At 42.7% G+C, this 18045-nt stretch overlaps 1 protein-coding gene across 2 annotated transcripts in view; it reads right to left on the bottom strand.

Annotated features, from left to right (window-relative positions):
* Nucleotides 1-18045, bottom strand: part of LOC126455609 (uncharacterized) — a 758971-nt gene that overhangs the window by 29335 nt on the left and 711591 nt on the right. For both annotated transcript variants that reach the window (XM_050091370.1, XM_050091369.1), the window contains one exon: nt 4356-4445. In XM_050091370.1, coding sequence (XP_049947327.1) covers nt 4356-4404 — 49 coding nt within the window. In that variant the 5' untranslated portion in view covers nt 4405-4445. The remainder of the gene's footprint in view (nt 1-4355; nt 4446-18045) is intronic.

Raw genomic sequence — 18045 nt, 5'->3', positions numbered from 1 at the left:
CAGTGTTCCATCCTTCACGCTTCACTTGTTCCCCTTCCATTCTCCCTTCCTCCTTCACCAACTCCGACCCTATAACACCGCCAAAGTTCTTCTACTGTAACTTCAGAGCTACAAACACTAATACATTATACTGTCTAAGTATTGACGCCACTGAAACTGTGAATGCATTCGTGAATTTAGATGAGCCATACGGACTAAGTCAGTACTAAAGTAGTGTCTCCATACTATAGGTGTACACTGATCAGCCAAAACGTTATGACCACCAACCTACAACCAATGTAAAACTGCCCAGGCGATAGCTGCGTCACGTGTTGAGGAATGACTGCTAGTCAGACACACACACACACAATGCATGTAGTGTCATTGAGCATGCTTTCCGTGTGTAGAATGGTGCAGGCACACAATCCAACTTAGTTTGACTGAGGGTAGATTGTGATGGTCCACATGCTCGACATGAAGATTTCGGAAAGTCCACGGCCTGTGAGGTGTTAGAGGAGTATTGTAGCGAATGTCTTCAACACTTGGTGAACCCAATGTGGAACCACATCTGGACAGAATGGGGTTGGGCGGCCATCTTCATTAAAAGGATCGTACGTCGTAGTCTGGTCAGACTAGTAAAACAGGACAGGCTGGGAATTCTGACAGAATTAACATCAGACTTTAATGCTGCGAAGAGTACAAGTGTACGTGAACACACAGAGCACTGAACACACATAACAAAGAGCCTCCACAGCCGACGACACAAACATGTGCCAATGTTAACACTGCAACATCGACATCTATGAATTAAATGGATATGTAACCATTGGCACTGGATGATAGCAGAGCATTGCATGGTCTGATGAATCCCTTTTCCATTATGAGGACGGCAGGGCACAAATCCACCATCTACTAGGGGAATAGCTCCTTGACACCCGTAAGGCATGACACAGATAAGGTGGTGGCGGTCCCATTATGCTCTGGGGAACATTCATATTGGGCCTCTGTGGGTCCACTGGATCTTCGGCAAGGCACCATAAAGGCCAAGGATTATTGTGCACTGGTTTCAGATACATACCCCTCTTCATAACGATCATGTTTCCTGATGGCAGTAGCATTTTCAACAAGATAATCCGCGGTGTCACAAGGCCAGGAGTGTAGCTGAGTGGTCTGAAGAATGCAGTGGCGATGTGATGGTCTACTAATTCTAGGGTCTGAACCTGATTGAACAAATTTGCGACATGATTCAATGTGGCATCAGAGCTCATCCCCTCCCTCTCTGGAATTTATGCGAAGTAGGTGATTTGCATGTGCAGCTACAGTACCCCCTCTCTTCACTAACCTACTAAAGCCTCATTGCTTCTATGTCACGACACATTGCCGCTGTTATTCTTGCCAAAGTGGACATACAAGCTATTGGGTAGGCGCTCTTAATCCAATAACTAACCTAATTTTTAATCTTTAATAACTTCTCAGCAGGTTTTGCTAAATATTCTTCTTTTATTAACAGCTTTCTGTTATGACAATTTATTGTCTGTTTGATACAAATTCTGAAATTATTTTGAACTAACTTCCTTAAGACCTAGAGACTTTAAACATTCAAAATATCTTAGAACTGCAAGACAGTGCAATATTAACTGGCCAAGGGTACTTCACTTTTATATCTGTCAGACTGCACTCATCAAATTTTGCAACTGACTTCAAATTAACTTCTCAATAAGCTAGAGTTATCAGACTGTCAATATAGTTCAGAACAGGATGACAATGTAATAGTAATTTGCTTCACGTCTGATGTGTGGCAGGGGTTAATTTGTTCTTCTGTCTTTTTTCTGTTTGACAGAAATTTTGCAACTGATTTGAAACTAATGAGCTGGAGACTTGGAACTACCTGCATAGCTCAAAATTTGATAACGATGCATGATTGATTCGTTTTATTCTCTGCTGTTTCCCCGAGGACATTTCGTTTTTCTTTCTTGCTTTTTTTTTTTTTTTTTTTTTAGGAAATGCTTAGACTACATAACTGAAGTATAAATATTTTGCCTTATAACTAATACCTATCACATACATGCCATGTTTTTCGTTATAAGTGTTACAAGTATTTTCGTAGCTATTAAAAATATGCAATCACGAATTTTCAGAGCTATGTGTATGCTATTAGGAACCTATATGGGGCTGGGAGAAATTAGTTTACATTATACTTTCTTCTTCATTTAAGAAACATGTTATATTATAGTTAAATGATTATTATTTGTACAATATATATTATTTTAGGAACACATATTTTTGAGTTATCAGTCGTCTGATTGGTATGATGCAACTCACCACGAATTCCTCTGTTGTGCCAACATCATCAATTCTAAGTAGCACTCTTAGCCTTCCTCCTCAATTATTTGCTAGGTGTATTCCAGTCTCTGCCCACCTCTTCAGTTCTTACCCTCTACAGCTCCCTCTAGTACTATAGTAGTAATTCCCTGATGTCTTAACTGATGTCCTACCACCCTGTCATTCCTTCTTGTCGGTATTTTCCATGTATTCTTTTCCTCACCGATTCTGTCGTGAACCTCCTCCTTCCTTACCTTTCAGTCCCCATGATTTTCAACATTTTATTCTATAGTACCACATTTCAAATGCTTTGAGTCTCTTCTGTCTAGTTTTCCCACAGTCCATGACACTACCATACAAAACTGTGTTCCATATGTATATATTCAGAAATATCTTCCCCAAATTAAGACCTACATTTGATACTAGTAGACTTATCTTGGGCAGTAGTGCTTTTTCTCAGGTGCTAGTCTGCTTTTGACATCCTCCTTCCTACATCCATCATGGGTTTTTTTTCGGCCTAGGTTGCAGAATACTCTAGCTTCATCTAATGTGTATCCACCAGTCCCAATGTTTACTTCCTCACTGTTCTCATTTCTGTTGATGTGTGTAGAATCTACTATGTGTACTTCTAATCTTCACATGATATAGTTAGTAAGACAACATTAATATAAAATTAATTATTTCTTGTATTACTGCAGTATATGATGATGTATGTAGTGTAACATGCCAGTGTACCATTTTCGTTCCTTCCTAGCCTTCCCCATTCCACCCTCTCCCCTCCACCTCCACCTCCACCCCCACCATAATCCACTTCCCTTTTATCCCCCACCCCATCCAACTTTCCACCTTCCCTCTTCAGTACAATCGTGTTTTAAATAATATATTATAAACAATGTCTTCTTTTGGGAATGCGTAAGAAACATCATTAAGTGTGTTCTGCACTCAGGGTTTTGCAGGTATGTTGGTTTCTGAGTTTTGTGGTGTTTCTTGTCATTCGCATGAGTCTTGTGAAGAGTCGCATGTATGCGTTTCCTTTATGTATATCACCTGGAGTTAGTAGACTACGATTTTATAGGATTGCATCTATATGATTTCTTTCAGGATCACGTTTTGTAACGTATCTTAAAATGGTAATATTTACATTCCAAGAACGGAGTTCTGTATTCTTCTGTTGTAAGCATTTGGTATGTGCATGTATTATAAGTGTATGCTACACACTATGCCAAACCAATAGTCTCGTTTTGCTTTCCCGGTACTGCCTTGGGAAGTCCAAAGATTATATGATTATATAACTTCATAACGAGTTGTGAAGTTTTTTTTTTGACAAATGTTGTTAGTTGATGTCTGGACATGATGCATGCAGGTCAAGCACTGTGTCAGCTTTCATATATGCAATACGCTATGTTAAGTTTCGTTTGCTATGCACACTATCAGCCGAATTATGTATTTTGATCTGTGTTCATTTCCTGTAATATGATGACTGACTTATAAGTACAGATATGTTATTTCGATGACGACATGTCATCTTATCATGTTGGGCATCTTGTGATGTGTAAGTGATGTTCTCAACGTTGTGCCATACTTTGTATGATATGTACATTTTCTTGTTTTTCAGTTCATTGTGTTCTTCATAATGGCGACAAATCCGACATAACGATTCTCTGAAATAATTGAATAGTAAAACAGAGAGAAAATTCCATACAAAAGTTTGTACGTGATTGTGGTCCCCAACGAAGGACGAAGAAAAGAAGAGACACGACAGAACAAATTTCAGGTAGCCTATGACAAGCAAATCGTGAAAGCAACATTTTTAGTTGAATCGAGGAATGTATTAATACTGACGTTTATGATGGAAATGAGTTTTGAATACAATGGAAATGAAGTCTGATAATTGCGGGCTGGTTCTTCAAGGTGCAACACTTTCCATTTCCATGAGTGTTTACTTTTCAGACAGCCGTTGAAGTAATGTGACACGTTAATTTGACAATTGGAAATAATGATAGAGAGCAGCAGTTGGCAATAGCAGTAGCAGCGGCATGCAGAGGTTGGCAGACCTGTGAGGGTGAGCAGCAGGACGAGCCCCGTGGCGCACACCCGCCGCATCCCGCCGCGCCGGCTACCTCCTCATCGCCGCCGCGCCACACCTGCAAAACGACAGCGCCGCATCACCACTGGACATGCTACTCAGTAATTCTGACGTCGTTTCTGTTCTGCTGCCTTATAGAATATTACTAAAAGGGTACCAGGATCCTTCTGTTACCTTCATTGGAGAAAAGTGAATATTTTACTACAGCCACCACGAGACATTAGACTCGTTAATCTTCAGTGAGTACTCTCCGTATATAAAGATTGGTTCAATCACGCAAGTTTAAGTTTCCTATTGATAAGTGGATGAGATTGTGTGATTGTTGAACAACTCTCATGTTTTTGCAATTCTGCTCGTTGAGCAGTTGTCTATTGAATCATGTCAGTTTCTTCCTGCTGGTGGATTATGTAACTGTACCATGGACATTATGTGTGTAAAATTCTGTAACATACTAAAACTAACTAAACTAAACTCTGTCCAAACAGTCCTTGGAGGGCCCAACGGTACAGTCTGGTTTCCATTACTTTCTCAGCTCATAGGTGTCACTGGATGTGGATATGGAGGGGCATGTGGTCAGCACACCGCTCTCCTAGCCGTATGATAGTTTACGAGACTGGAGCCGCTACTTCTCAATCAGGTAGCTCCTAAGTTTGCCTCACAAGAGCTGAGTGCGCCCCGCTTGCCAACAGCGCTCGCCAGACCGGATGGTCACCCATCCAGATGCTATCCCAGCCCGACAGCGCTTAACTTCAGTGATCTGACGGGAACCGGTGTCACCACTATGGAAAAGACGTTGCCCTGTTACACACTAGAAATATAAATTTATTTGCAAAGTAATAGGATGAAAATTAAAATTTTCACCACTAGTAGTAATGTCGTTTCTCTCCTCACTTTCAGTTTTTATACTTCTCTAACACTGCCCTCCATGCCATCTTAGCAGCTCTATACAGATAATAATCTAAAAATAGTTTTCAACTGCGTCATGTATTTCAATTTCTATATGCCATGTATGACATGGATGTAATAGTATTCTGAAACTTCCTGGCAGATTAAAACTGTGTGTCGGACCGAGACTCGAACTCGGGACCTTTGCCTTCCGCGGGCAAGTACTCTACCATCTGAGCTACCCAAGCACGACTCACGGTCCGTCCTCACAGCTTGACTTCTGCCAGTACCTCATCTCCTATCTTCCTAACCTTACAGAAGCTCTTCTGCGAACCTTACAGAAGTAGCACTCCTGAAAGAAAGGATATTGCGGAGACATGGCTTAGCCATAGCCTTGGGGATGTTTCCAGAATGGGAGGTTCGCAGAAGTGTTTCTGCAAAGTTTGGAAGGTAGGTGATGAGGTACTGGCAGAAGTAAAGCTGTGAGGGCGGGGCGTGAGTCGTGCTTGGGTAGCCCAGTTGTTAGAGCACTTGCCCGCGAAAGGCAAAAGTCCCGAGTTCGAGTCTCGGTCCGGCACACAGTTTTAATCTGCCAGGAAGTTTCAAATCAGCGCAAACTCCGCTGCAGAGTGGAAATCTCATTCTGGTAATAGTATTCTGTTTCCAATGGGACGCTTAGTATTGGTGAGTCTGCTTCCATTTCACCAGTGGGGTGTTTGATTTTAGTGAGTCTCCTAGCCTCTCACCATTGAGGTGTTTGATTCTGGTGAGCATCCATGGCTTCTGCGCCTGTCATTATCTCTTCGTAGGCATCTCATGTTATAACAATAGTTGTGGTTTGTATTCCGCCAGTAGTTGCTTAGCGGTCAGCGTGAGAGTTACGGTGACCGGGGAACACACGCCGAAATCAGTCGCCCTGATCGCAGGATTCGATGACGACCACCTGAATCCGATGGTCTGGAGACTCACTATAATGAACCCCATCGGGAACAGAAAAATGCATTACCATACACGTTTATTATTTGACATAAATGTCAATGGCTTGCATATTACACGTATTTGTACTGTACAATCAGATTTGCAACACTCAAGCAATGTTTGAATATCAGTATCAACCTTTACAGTATATAGGTCAACAGTAACATTGTAAACGAAACGTAGAATCCAATGCATCGGTTTTTATTTGCAAAAACAGGCACGCTTGACATTTGTTGATTACATCGCCATCTACAGCGAATGGGAAACTATGATTAGAATTAACCTTACGTGTTTTATGTTGTAGAATCCGAATATGCGATAAAATACGGGTTTCCCATTCGAAAATACAAAGTAGACCCCGTCCAAGAAGCCGGTATGTTGAGGGGGTTGCAAGCTGTAGCACAGACATATATCCCCTTTGCTAATATTAAGTTTTCACCTAGAACATATTTTTCATACAACGCATCTTATTCGAGATTTTTAACTATCTCAAGTTATATATAATTGCCTCAAGTAACATGTACAGTATACATACCATGCCTAAGAAGTTTGTGCAACCACTGCTTGAAACAGTATCTTTCCGTCCTTGTCTTAGTTTTATAAAATTTTTAGTCACAATTTGCACATAGTTGTATACCTATGTACTCAACAGGACCAATAATAATAGGCCGTTTTCAAAAAACGATGTAAACTGATCAAGCAGCCGAAGACGAAACCTTAGAGCTCGAAATGAAACATGCATTTGTGCCTGAAGGCGTTCTGTTTTCTTTCATTCTATATTCTCCCTCTATTCATTACCTTCACCTAACCTTTTCTCCTTATGACACATTCTGTTTTATGTGCCTTATCCGACGCCTCATCTAAGACTTCATTTCGCTTTTGCAGAAAGGCAAAGTCATCAGCCAATTTAGGTTCTGACATATATTTTCTTCGCGCTTCTTCCCCACTTGCTTTCACTTGCACCATACATTGTATAAGTGTATTTAACCAGTAGTGAACCATGAAACCACAGCTGGATAGAATGCACCTTCTGTTGATAGTTATAACGCCTTAAATTATATAATAATGAGCACATCTGCAATGAGAATATGAACTATCAGCGTCAGGATTATGATGAATTTTTTTTATCAACAACAGTTTACTCACACATAAAGTAATGCGAAGTATGCCTGGTTGTGCAAGACCGGGTTTTTGTAAGACAGCCAGAAAATCCCTGCCATTTATCTTCATCTGGCAGAGTTCCTTTCTTGACACCTACTGAAACTCTCAACATTCTCCAATCAAGGAGGAACGGAGATGTTTGCCACGTTGGGTATGTGCACAGTCCACTGTTCCATCAGCTTCATAACCTCTGTGGTCCTTCAGCCCAAAATTACATTCTACGGACAGCCCACGATCGCAATGAGATGTATGATGCTTTTAGACAGCATCTTTTAGACACACACGCGAAATCTACCGAAATTTGTAGGTCGAACAGAATCCATCAGTGAACAGGAAGGAATCAAAAAGCTTGAAATTCAGTTACAGTTACAGCCACGGACAGCGTAACATGACTCCTGACCAACAGCCCAAAATGGACGCTTAATGGTGTCTTAGAAGGCATAGAAAAGGAACGAGAAAACAAATAAAAAGAAAAGGATTACGACTGATCGTCCTGCTGACAACAAGGCCGTTAAAGATGGACCAAATACTGGCAGGGAGAGGAGTTAGAAGGATAATCGACAGAAACATTCAGAGGAACTACCCTGAAATTTAATAAATCGGTTTTTTTGGAAAATATAGGAAACAGGCTGGACCGGATAGTATTTCAACCATTTAAGTTTTGATCAGATGTATTACAGATTTATCCGTAAAAATATCGTGACTGGCATTCTGTATTAGGAAATAGTGATAGTTATTTCACATTGTAAACTGTGCGAATATCAGGTAACTCATGAAGGAATTTGATGAATAATGGACTTCAGTGGTTTCCAGTTGATATCGATCATTTTTCCCGACTTAGCACTGTTGACACGGTAACAGCGCATTGACAAATATTCACAAAGAAATGAACACACCGGAAGACGATTATTACCTGCGACATAACTAATATCTTCTTATTTTAATTCGAAACATTCCCGTAGAATTTTAAATAAGCTTTGCTGAAAAGTTATGTAACTTCCGAGCTATGAAGGCTCCGTTACGATACGTTACATTGCACTAAGAAGTCTGTATGAAAGAATGTGCCTTGCCTGTGAAAGAATATCGTTTAGAGAAGATGCAAAATATGTCACGAATAAACTATCGTTAGTGTTAATTCATAGTCCTAAATAAGCACTTCACATTTTTTTCCTGTGTGGCGGAAAGTGAAGTTGGAAATATGTGCAGTTAATTTTATGGGATACTGGTCCTACTTTGAAGACGTAAGGCTGATCTGTTTTAGCTTGCAATGTAGCTCCGTAAAATATATGTACCTTGCTTTCGAACTTGAATCCTCAGTACATCAACCTTAGTACTGTACACACGAAACAACTGAAGAGATTGATGGAAACGGGCGACTTTAACGGATTATTTGTAGAACATACCCGGGTCTTCCTGGTGTATCGAAACCGGATTGCTGAACTCTACTGTTTATATCTGTGGATTTTTTTCTATCCGTTTGCTTTTCGATTTGTACAGTACTGTCTAAATACCGGTCAGAGAGCTTCGATAGAAACTGAGACTTCCACTATTTTCTATCAGTCATGGGTATGAATCAAGCAGTGTGTTGTGCATCAATTGAAAGTGACAGGTCGTTGTTCTGAGAACATGTATTGGAATTTAGCAAACAAATTCTTGTGTCATGCAGAATGGTACTTCAAAGAATATTAACAATCAACAAACAGAGACCTATGTGCCGAATACTTTTAAGGCGGTTATTCATAACGTAACAGTCATAGCTAAGTGTCTTTCAGTAGAAGCAGTTATACGTATATTTTATAAGAGTCGCCAGTGGTCGCCCTGAGAAGGCTGAGGCAACCTGTAAAATTTATGATCACTTAGTATTTATTGCAGCAGGCCAAGACTGTCATCGTCACATTGCCTGCATTTTAGTGGATCGTTCACCATTCCTAAATTAGGTTCTTACTTTTTAAAGTAAACATCAGCAACACAAGCATTACTTGTAAAAGAGATAAGAGCACGTTAAGTTGTGGGCAATTAAATCAAAGTTCCTTTTATTCTCATAGAAACTGATGTTGATGTGTAGGGTATGACTACAGTCGTTTCTTTGTTAACAAGCCAAAATATCTAAACAAGTAGGCTGTTGTAAGAAAAGCAAAAAAAAAAAATAAATAAATTTATATACAAACTGAAATATTCAAACCAGATTAAACTATAACGCCCCCTTTCAGTTCAAAAAGTTTCGAGCCTGAGTTAACAAACAGGATAAAAAAGTTGAGATAGTGATTTTGATGCTTCAAGTGTACTACGAATTCTCCCCCCCCCCCCTTTCCCTCCCTACTTTATTACAACACAAAGAGGGTTCATACGACCATGTGAAAGTGACAGAAAAATCCTACTTTGAGACACTGTTCAGATCGAGCGTCACACTGACTTGGATCTCGGTTATGTCGTGAAACCGTTGTACCTTCATATAAATTTCTTCATTTTATGGTTCTGTGATTGGTTCGTATTAACCACAATAGATTTTTATCTCTTGCATTTCAATGAAATCTCGACAGGCGTTGAAGCATTATTGTTTTCGATCGAGAATCAAAGTGAGCCGGACAAACTTTGTACAAACTTCTCTCATTCTCGAAACATTCCAGAAAATAAATTGAACACTTGATTTAGTGATGTCGCTCCGTTACGATTCGTGGAAGAACAACGCTGAACCTCAGTATCTGCTCACAACTGGAAGATGGAAAACACGTATGTTGTTTGAAGTTGTTCAAGCTGCCGCCGTGGTCACTGAGCTGGCGTCGCTTCTACGCCAGTGTTAAAACCAGTCTGAATGTTTTGGACGGACGGTGTAACACATATTGATGTTGTTGTTATTGTTGTTATCTTCAGTCCTGAGATTGGTTTGATGCAGCTCTCCATGCTACTCTATCCTGTGCAAGCTTCTTCATCTCCCAGTACCTACTGCAACCTACATCCTTCTGAATCTGTTAAGAGGATTCACCTCTTGGTCTCCCTCTACGATTTTTACCCTCCACGCTGCCCTCTAATACTAAATTGGTGATCCCTTGATGCCTCAGAACATGTCCTACCAACGAATCCCTTCTTCTCCCACATATAGTAACAATTATAATGAAATTAAATTAGAGGCAAAAATCTGCAAAATCAACATCTGTATTCACAATCGGAAAGTCCTCCACCGCACACCGTCTGGTGATGTATATTGAGTATAAAGCATACTAGACCTATACCCCCCCTCCCCCTTCCGACCCTCTCCACCGCCACAGACCACGCCTTCCCAGTTCCATTCGCAGATAGTAAACGGGGGAAAAAGTTGTAGGACCTCGCTGTTTAAGGCCAGATACCCCAATTTTAGCATGGTGGTCATTATGGTATACGCTGTAGGCTCACCCTTAAACGAATCCCTTATCACTATAACACTGAAGGTCAGTTCTTTAACTCTCTCCGTCTATAAAATAAACCGTGTCGAATTGTGCATTTCTTCTATGTTTATCGTTATTTGAATAGCACTGGAAAATGAAAAGTGGTTCTGTGAGAGATCTCCATCACATGTTCCTTAGCGTTATTGCAACAAACTTGAGCACATCACTGGCCTTATCCACAGCTGGACTGATATGGTAGTTCCATCATACACTCCTGGAAATGGAAAAAAGAACACATTGACACCGGTGTGTCAGACCCACCATACTTGCTCCGGACACTGCGAGAGGGCTGTACAAGCAATGATCACACCCACGGCACAGCGGACACACCAGGAACCGCGGTGTTGGCCGTCGAATGGCGCTAGCTGCGCAGCATTTGTGCACCGCCGCCGTCAGTGTCAGCCAGTTTGCCGTGGCATACGGAGCTCCATCGCAGTTTTTAACACTGGTAGCATGCCGCGACAGCGTGGACGTGAACCGTATGTGCAGTTGACGGACTTTGAGCGAGGGCGTATAGTGGGCATGCGGGAGGCCGGGTGGACGTACCACCGAATTGCTCAACACGTGGGGCGTGAGGTCTCCACAGTACATCGATGTTGTCGCCAGTGGTCGGCGGAAGGTGCACGTGCCCGTCGACCTGGGACCGGACCGCAGCGACGCACGGATGCACGCCAAGACCGTAGGATCCTACGCAGTGCCGTAGGGGACCGCACCGCCACTTCCCAGCAAATTAGGGACACTGTTGCTCCTGGGGTATCGGCGAGGACCATTCGCAACCGTCTCCATGAAGCTGGGCTACGGTCCCGCACACCGTTAGGCCGTCTTCCGCTCACGCCCCAACATCGTGCAGCCCGCCTCCAGTGGTGTCGCGACAGGCGTGAATGGAGGGACGAATGGAGACGTGTCGTCTTCAGCGATGAGAGTCGCTTCTGCCTTGGTGCCAATGATGGTCGTATGCGTGTTTGGCGCCGTGCAGGTGAGCGCCACAATCAGGACTGCATACGACCGAGGCACACAGGGCCAACACCCGGCATCATGGTGTGGGGAGCGATCTCCTACACTGGCCGTACACCACTGGTGATCGTCGAGGGGACACTGAATAGTGCACGGTACATCCAAACCGTCATCGAACCCATCGTTCTACCATTCCTAGACCGGCAAGGGAACTTGCTGTTCCAACAGGACAATGCACGTCCGCATGTATCCCGTGCCACCCAACGTGGTCTAGAAGGTGTAAGTCAACTACCCTGGCCAGCAAGATCTCCGGATATGTCCCCCATTGAGCATGATTGGGACTGGATGAAGCGTCGTCTCACGCGGTCTGCACGTCCAGCACGAACGCTGGTCCAACTGAGGCGCCAGGTGGAAATGGCATGGCAAGCCATTCCACAGGACTACATCCAGCATCTCTACGATCGTCTCCATGGGAGAATAGCAGCTGCGAAAGGTGGATAGACACTGTACTAGTGCCGACATTGTGCATGCTCTGTTCCCTGTGTCTATGTGCCTGTGGTTCTGTCAGTGTGATCATGTGATGTATCTGACCCCAGGAATGAGTCAATAAAGTTTCCCCTTCCTGGGACAATGAATTCACGGTGTTCTTATTTCAATTTCCAGGAGTGTACATCACTCCGTACAAATAGATACTCGGGACAGCCGTTGCACCTAGACGGTGGGCTTGTTATAGTCTCTCAAGTTGTTTGCTTATCTCTTGAGGTGCTAGAAAACAAAAGCCAATGAGATCGTCGCCGTAATAATGTCAATTGGTTCAAATGGCTCTGAGCACTATGGGACTTAACTTCTAAGGTCATCAGTCCCCTAGAATTTAGAACTAAGTAAACCTAACTAACCTAAGGACATCTCACACATCCATGCCCGAGGCAGGATTCGAACCTGCGACCGTAGCGGTCACGCGGTTCCAGACTGTAGCGCCTAGAACCGCTCGGCCACCTCGGCCGGCTAATTATGTCAGTGCGGTAGACATTTGGAAAAATACATTACAGAAATAGTTCTGGGCACAGACAGAAACGATACAAAGGAATACTGTAACGAAGGTATAAAAGTTATGCCTGAAGGTTGCTGGTTTACCGGTCCCGTACACCGAACACTATGGACACCATATGGCAATGTGTAGTTGCAGAATGAAATTTTCGATTTGAAACGGGGTGTGCGCTGATATGAAACTTCCTGGCAGATTAAAACTGTGTGCCGGACCGGGGCGGTAGAGCACTTGCCCGCGAAAGGCAAAGGTCCCGAGTTAGAGTCTCTGTCCAGCACACAGTTTTAATCTGCCAGGAAGTTTCATATCAGAGCACACTCCGCTGCAGAGTGAAAATCTCTTTCTGGAAACATCTCCCAGGCTGTAGCAAAGCCGTGTCTCCGCAAATCCTTTCTTCTAAGAGTTCTAGTTCTGCTAGGTTCGCAGGAGAGCTTCTGTGAAGTTTGGAATGTACGAGACGAGACACTGGCAGATTTGAGGCTGTGAGGACGGGTCGTGAGTCGTGCTTGGGTAGCTCAGACGCTATATTAGCTAGCTGTGGTATAGGGGTAGCGTATACAGTTCATAAATGCCGGAACGGCAGTTCAGCGTGTTCGGTAAGAGGGTTAGTTACCCTCTGTAATAAAAAAAACTGAGTTAATTGATGAACAACGAACTTAAACGGATGTCTTACGACGTCCGCCCCGAGCAGATGCAACGAACAAAAGCGAACAAAATGAGATTAAAAAAAAATAAAAAAAAGTTGACGGTAGAGCACTTGCCCGTGAAAGGCAAAGGTGCCGAGCTCGAATCTCGGTGTGGCACACAATTTTAATCTGACAGGAAGCTTCGAGTATTTAAATATTGATGGTGTGGGGTTTGAAGTGTTATTGACTTTTATGGAGACGATGATGTATAGAGATTAATATTTTGATACTAAGGACAGATGGGCTGTTAGATGAAGTATGAGAAAACTTGGCATCTGAAGTTACTGGGAAGGTTGCATACGTATATGGTTTGTATACAAATATTAATTTTTATAGTTGATACAAGAATATACTTCCACGGCCATTGTCACAGTCACTAAAATTTTTGTGTGTTTGTGACCGCATTGTCAATATGTAAGACTTCGGACGTTTCGATCACTGTTGCAATTGACCTGCTTCAGGGTGTTTCTGTTTTTTAAACAAACCCAGAGGTTCACGGATATAATTTGCAACTCTACGCTACTATTCAAACAAAAATTCGTACCTATTTATTCAGCCCACTATCATTTAGATGATTTAATGAAAGACGACTATGGATAATGTTTCCTTGCCTATTTACATTCACGTGTGAAGTAACTTCCTAGATCACTTGCAAGCCAATATCTCGAGGGCGTGACTGTCATGGCGGAAGATATCGATTATTTATTGCTTTTGTGTCCAGCTTTTATAGCTACGCATGTTGTGATAGTGCCGGCGTTGTGCCAACTTGTAATACTGTCACATGGCGGGAGTAAATTCCGAGATTGTGTACGGAGGAAAGTCGTTTAGACTTCGGAATATCGCTTATTGGCGAATCACGATTTTAGAAATTGCGTGGATTGTCATGGGGAGACGTGTGTGTATAAATTGGTAAAAAAAAAGGAAGACCGACATTGATTTCTCGTTTCGTATATAGTGTGAAATGATATAAAAGAACTACGATCAGGAAAAACTCTGGGTCGATAAACAAAAACTGACGATACAGCAAAGTATTAATTTAATCTCTTCTTGGGTTAAAGAATATTCGTTGAAGTCACTGCTTCAGAAACGGAATTATCTTACAAACGCTGCTTGGGATTACTATGGTTTCTGTAGGGATGTGTGTTATGTGATTTTGACAACCTGAACGTATTTCAGTACGTGTAGTTTCACAATTTGCGGCAGGGTGGCTAAAAGCTTCCTTTTAGACTCTCACAGTTTTCCTGAGAGATATAACTACAGTGCGCCCCGGCTACGGCAAAAAAGGATTGCCCCGGCTGCGTACGCAACACGTGGAATTGTCGATGATGAAGATCTGGATGACGAGTGAGGTAAGTTAAATTACTGTCGTCTTAGTCATATCTGTTGTCAACGGTGTAAACATAATATATATCTGCCGCCATGACGGTCGTGCGCTCGATCTGTATCGCCTGTAAGTGATCTTGTAAATTACCAAGTATAGTATCCTGGACAGTTTCTGCGCACTGGGTGCAGAACCTCCGCGTATCTACAACGCGATTTTGTAAACGTCCTTAATGCAACGCCCCTTTATAGCTCTATAGTCGGCTATTGCTTTCGCCTACAGCCGTTTGCTCTTCGCAATTGAAAGCTGTCTGGCATTTTCTTGAATTCAGTCGACTTGGGAGTGACTCAGTAGTAAAGAGCAGATTTAGTAAACCTTCGTGGGTGATGCGGCTGTTTTTCTCGCGTCTCATTATTTATGACGTCATGTCTACCGAACTAGCATAGGTAGGTGATTCTTATCTTTATTGCAGCTTTTACTTGATAATAAGGGGTGTACACTTGGCTAAAAATAAATACAAGTTCGTGGCGCCGTCCATCGGTAATGCTGGAATTGAATATCGTGTTGGCCCACCCTTAGCCTTGATGACAGCTTCCACTCTTGCAGGCATACTTTCAGCCAGGTGCTGGAAGGTTTCTTGGGGAATGGCAGCCCATTTTCCACTGAGTGCTGCACTGAGGAGAGGTATCGATATCGGTCGGTGAGGCCTGGCACGAAGTAGATCTCAGGTAAGGGTTCTGTGCACGCCAGTCCATTACAGGGATGTTATTGTCATGTAACCACTCCGCCGCAGGCCGCGCATTATGAACAGGTGCTCGATCGTGTTCAAAGATGCAATCGCCATCACCGAATTTCTCTTCAATATTGGGACGCAACAACGTGCTTAAAACATCAGTGTAGGGCCGTGCTGCGATAGTACCACGCAAAACAACAAGGGGTGTAAGCCCCTCCATGAAAAACAGGACGCACAATAGCACCACCGACTCCGAATTTTACTGTTGGCACTACATATACTGGCAGATAACGTTCACCGGGCATTCGCTATACCCACACACTGCTAACGGATCGCCACATTGTGTACCGTTATTTATCACTCCACACAACGTTTTTCCACTGTTCAATCGTCCAGTGTATACGCTCCTTACACCAAGCGAGGTGTCGTTTGGCATTTACAGCGTGATGTGTGGCTTATGAGCAGCCTCTCAACCACGAAATCCAAGTTTTCTCACCTCCCACCTAACTGTCATAGTACTTGCAGTGGATCTTGATGCAGTTTGGAATTCCCGTGTGATGGTCTGGATAGATGTGCCGTCTCTGTCAGTCAACAGAAGAGGTCGGCCTGTACGAAATTTTGGAAATTTGTGGTAAAATCTTATGGGACCCAACTGCTGAGGTCATCAGTCCCTAAGCTTACTCACTACTTAATCTAACTTAAATAAACTTACGCTAAGAACAACACACACACACCTATGCCAGAGGGAGGACTCGAACCTCCGACGGGGGGACGGCCTTTACGATTTTGTAATGTACGTGTACCTTCACGTTTCCACTTTACTGTCACATCGGAAACAGTAGACCCAGGGACGTTTAGGAGTGTGGAAATCTCGCGTACAGACGCAGGACACAAGTGACAACTAATCACCTGACCACGTTCGAAGTCCGTGTGTTCCGCGGAGCGCGCCATTGTGCTCGATCACGATGTCTAATGACTACTGAGGTCGCTGATATGGGGTACGTAGCAGCACAATGCACCTAATATGAAAAACGTATGTTTTTGGCGGTGTCCAGGTACTTTTCATCACGCAGTGTATGTACCAAGTTTGGATGAAGTCGGTCCAGTGTTTTAGGAGGAGATGAAGACACACAGACATATACATACATACACTTTTATAATATGAGTGGATACTGCCAGAAAAAAGATGCAACAACCAGCAAGAAATGTTGCAGGTAGTTCGCCATTTTAAGAGTATGTTGTTGTTGTTGTTGTGGTCTTCAGTCCTGAGACTGGTTTGATGCAGCTCTCCATGCTACTCTATCCTGTGCAAGCTTTTTCATCTCCCAGTACCTATTGCAACCTACATCCTTCTGAATCTGCTTAGTGTATTCATCTCTTGGTCTCCCTCTAGGATTTTTACCCTCCACGCTGCCCTCCAATACTAAATTGGTGATCCCTTGGTGCCTCAGAACATGTCCTACCAACCGATCCCTTCTTCTGGTCAAGTTGTGCCACAAACTTCTCTTCTCCCCAATCCTATTCAATACTTCCTCATTAGTGATGTGATCTACCCATCTAATCTTCAGCATTCTTCTGTAGCACCACATTTCGAAAGCTTCTATTCTCTTCTTGTCCAAACTATTTATCGTCCATGTTTCACTTCCATACATGGCTACACTCCATACGAATACTTTCAGAAATGACTTCCTGACACTTAAATCAATACTGGATGTTAACAAATTTCTCTTCTTCAGAAACGCTTTCCTTGCCATTGCCAGCCTGAATTTAATATCCTCTCTACTTCGACCATCATAAGTTATTTTGCTCCCCAAATAGCAAAACTCCTTTACTACTTTAAGTGCCTCATTTCCTAATCTATTTCCCTCAGCATCACCCGACTTAATTAGACTACATTCCATTATCCTTGTTTTGCTTTTGCTGATGTTCATCTTATATCCTCCTGTCAAGACACTGTCCATTCCATTCAACTGCTCTTCCAAGTCCTTTGCTGTCTCTGACAGAATTACAATGTCATCGGCGAACCTCAAAGTTTTTATTTCTTCTCCATGAATTTTAATACCTACCCCGAATTTTTCTTTTGTTTCCTTTACTGCTTGCTCAATATACAGATTGAACAACATCGGGGAGAGGCTACAACCCTGTCTTACTCCATTCCCAACCATTGCTTCCCTTTCATGTCCCTCGACTCTTATAACTGCCATCTGGTTTCTGTACAAATTGTAAATAGCCTTTCGCTCCCTGTATTTTACCCCTGCCACCTTCAGAATTTGAAAGAGAGTATTCCAGTCAACATTGTCAAAAGCTTTCTCTAAGTCTACAAATGCTAGAAACGTACGTTTGCCTTTCCTTAATCTTTCTTCTAAGATAAGTCGTAAGGTCAGTATTGCCTCACGTGTTCCAGTGTTTCTACGGAATCCAAACTGATCTTCCCCGAGGTTGGCTTCTACTAGTTTTTCCATTCGTCTGTAAA

The sequence above is a fragment of the Schistocerca serialis genome, chromosome 2 (assembly GCF_023864345.2).
Source record: "Schistocerca serialis cubense isolate TAMUIC-IGC-003099 chromosome 2, iqSchSeri2.2, whole genome shotgun sequence".
Taxonomy (NCBI): domain Eukaryota; kingdom Metazoa; phylum Arthropoda; class Insecta; order Orthoptera; family Acrididae; genus Schistocerca; species Schistocerca serialis.
The sequence above is the reverse complement of the archived record's forward strand: the minus strand, read 5'-3'. Positions and strand labels throughout refer to the sequence as shown.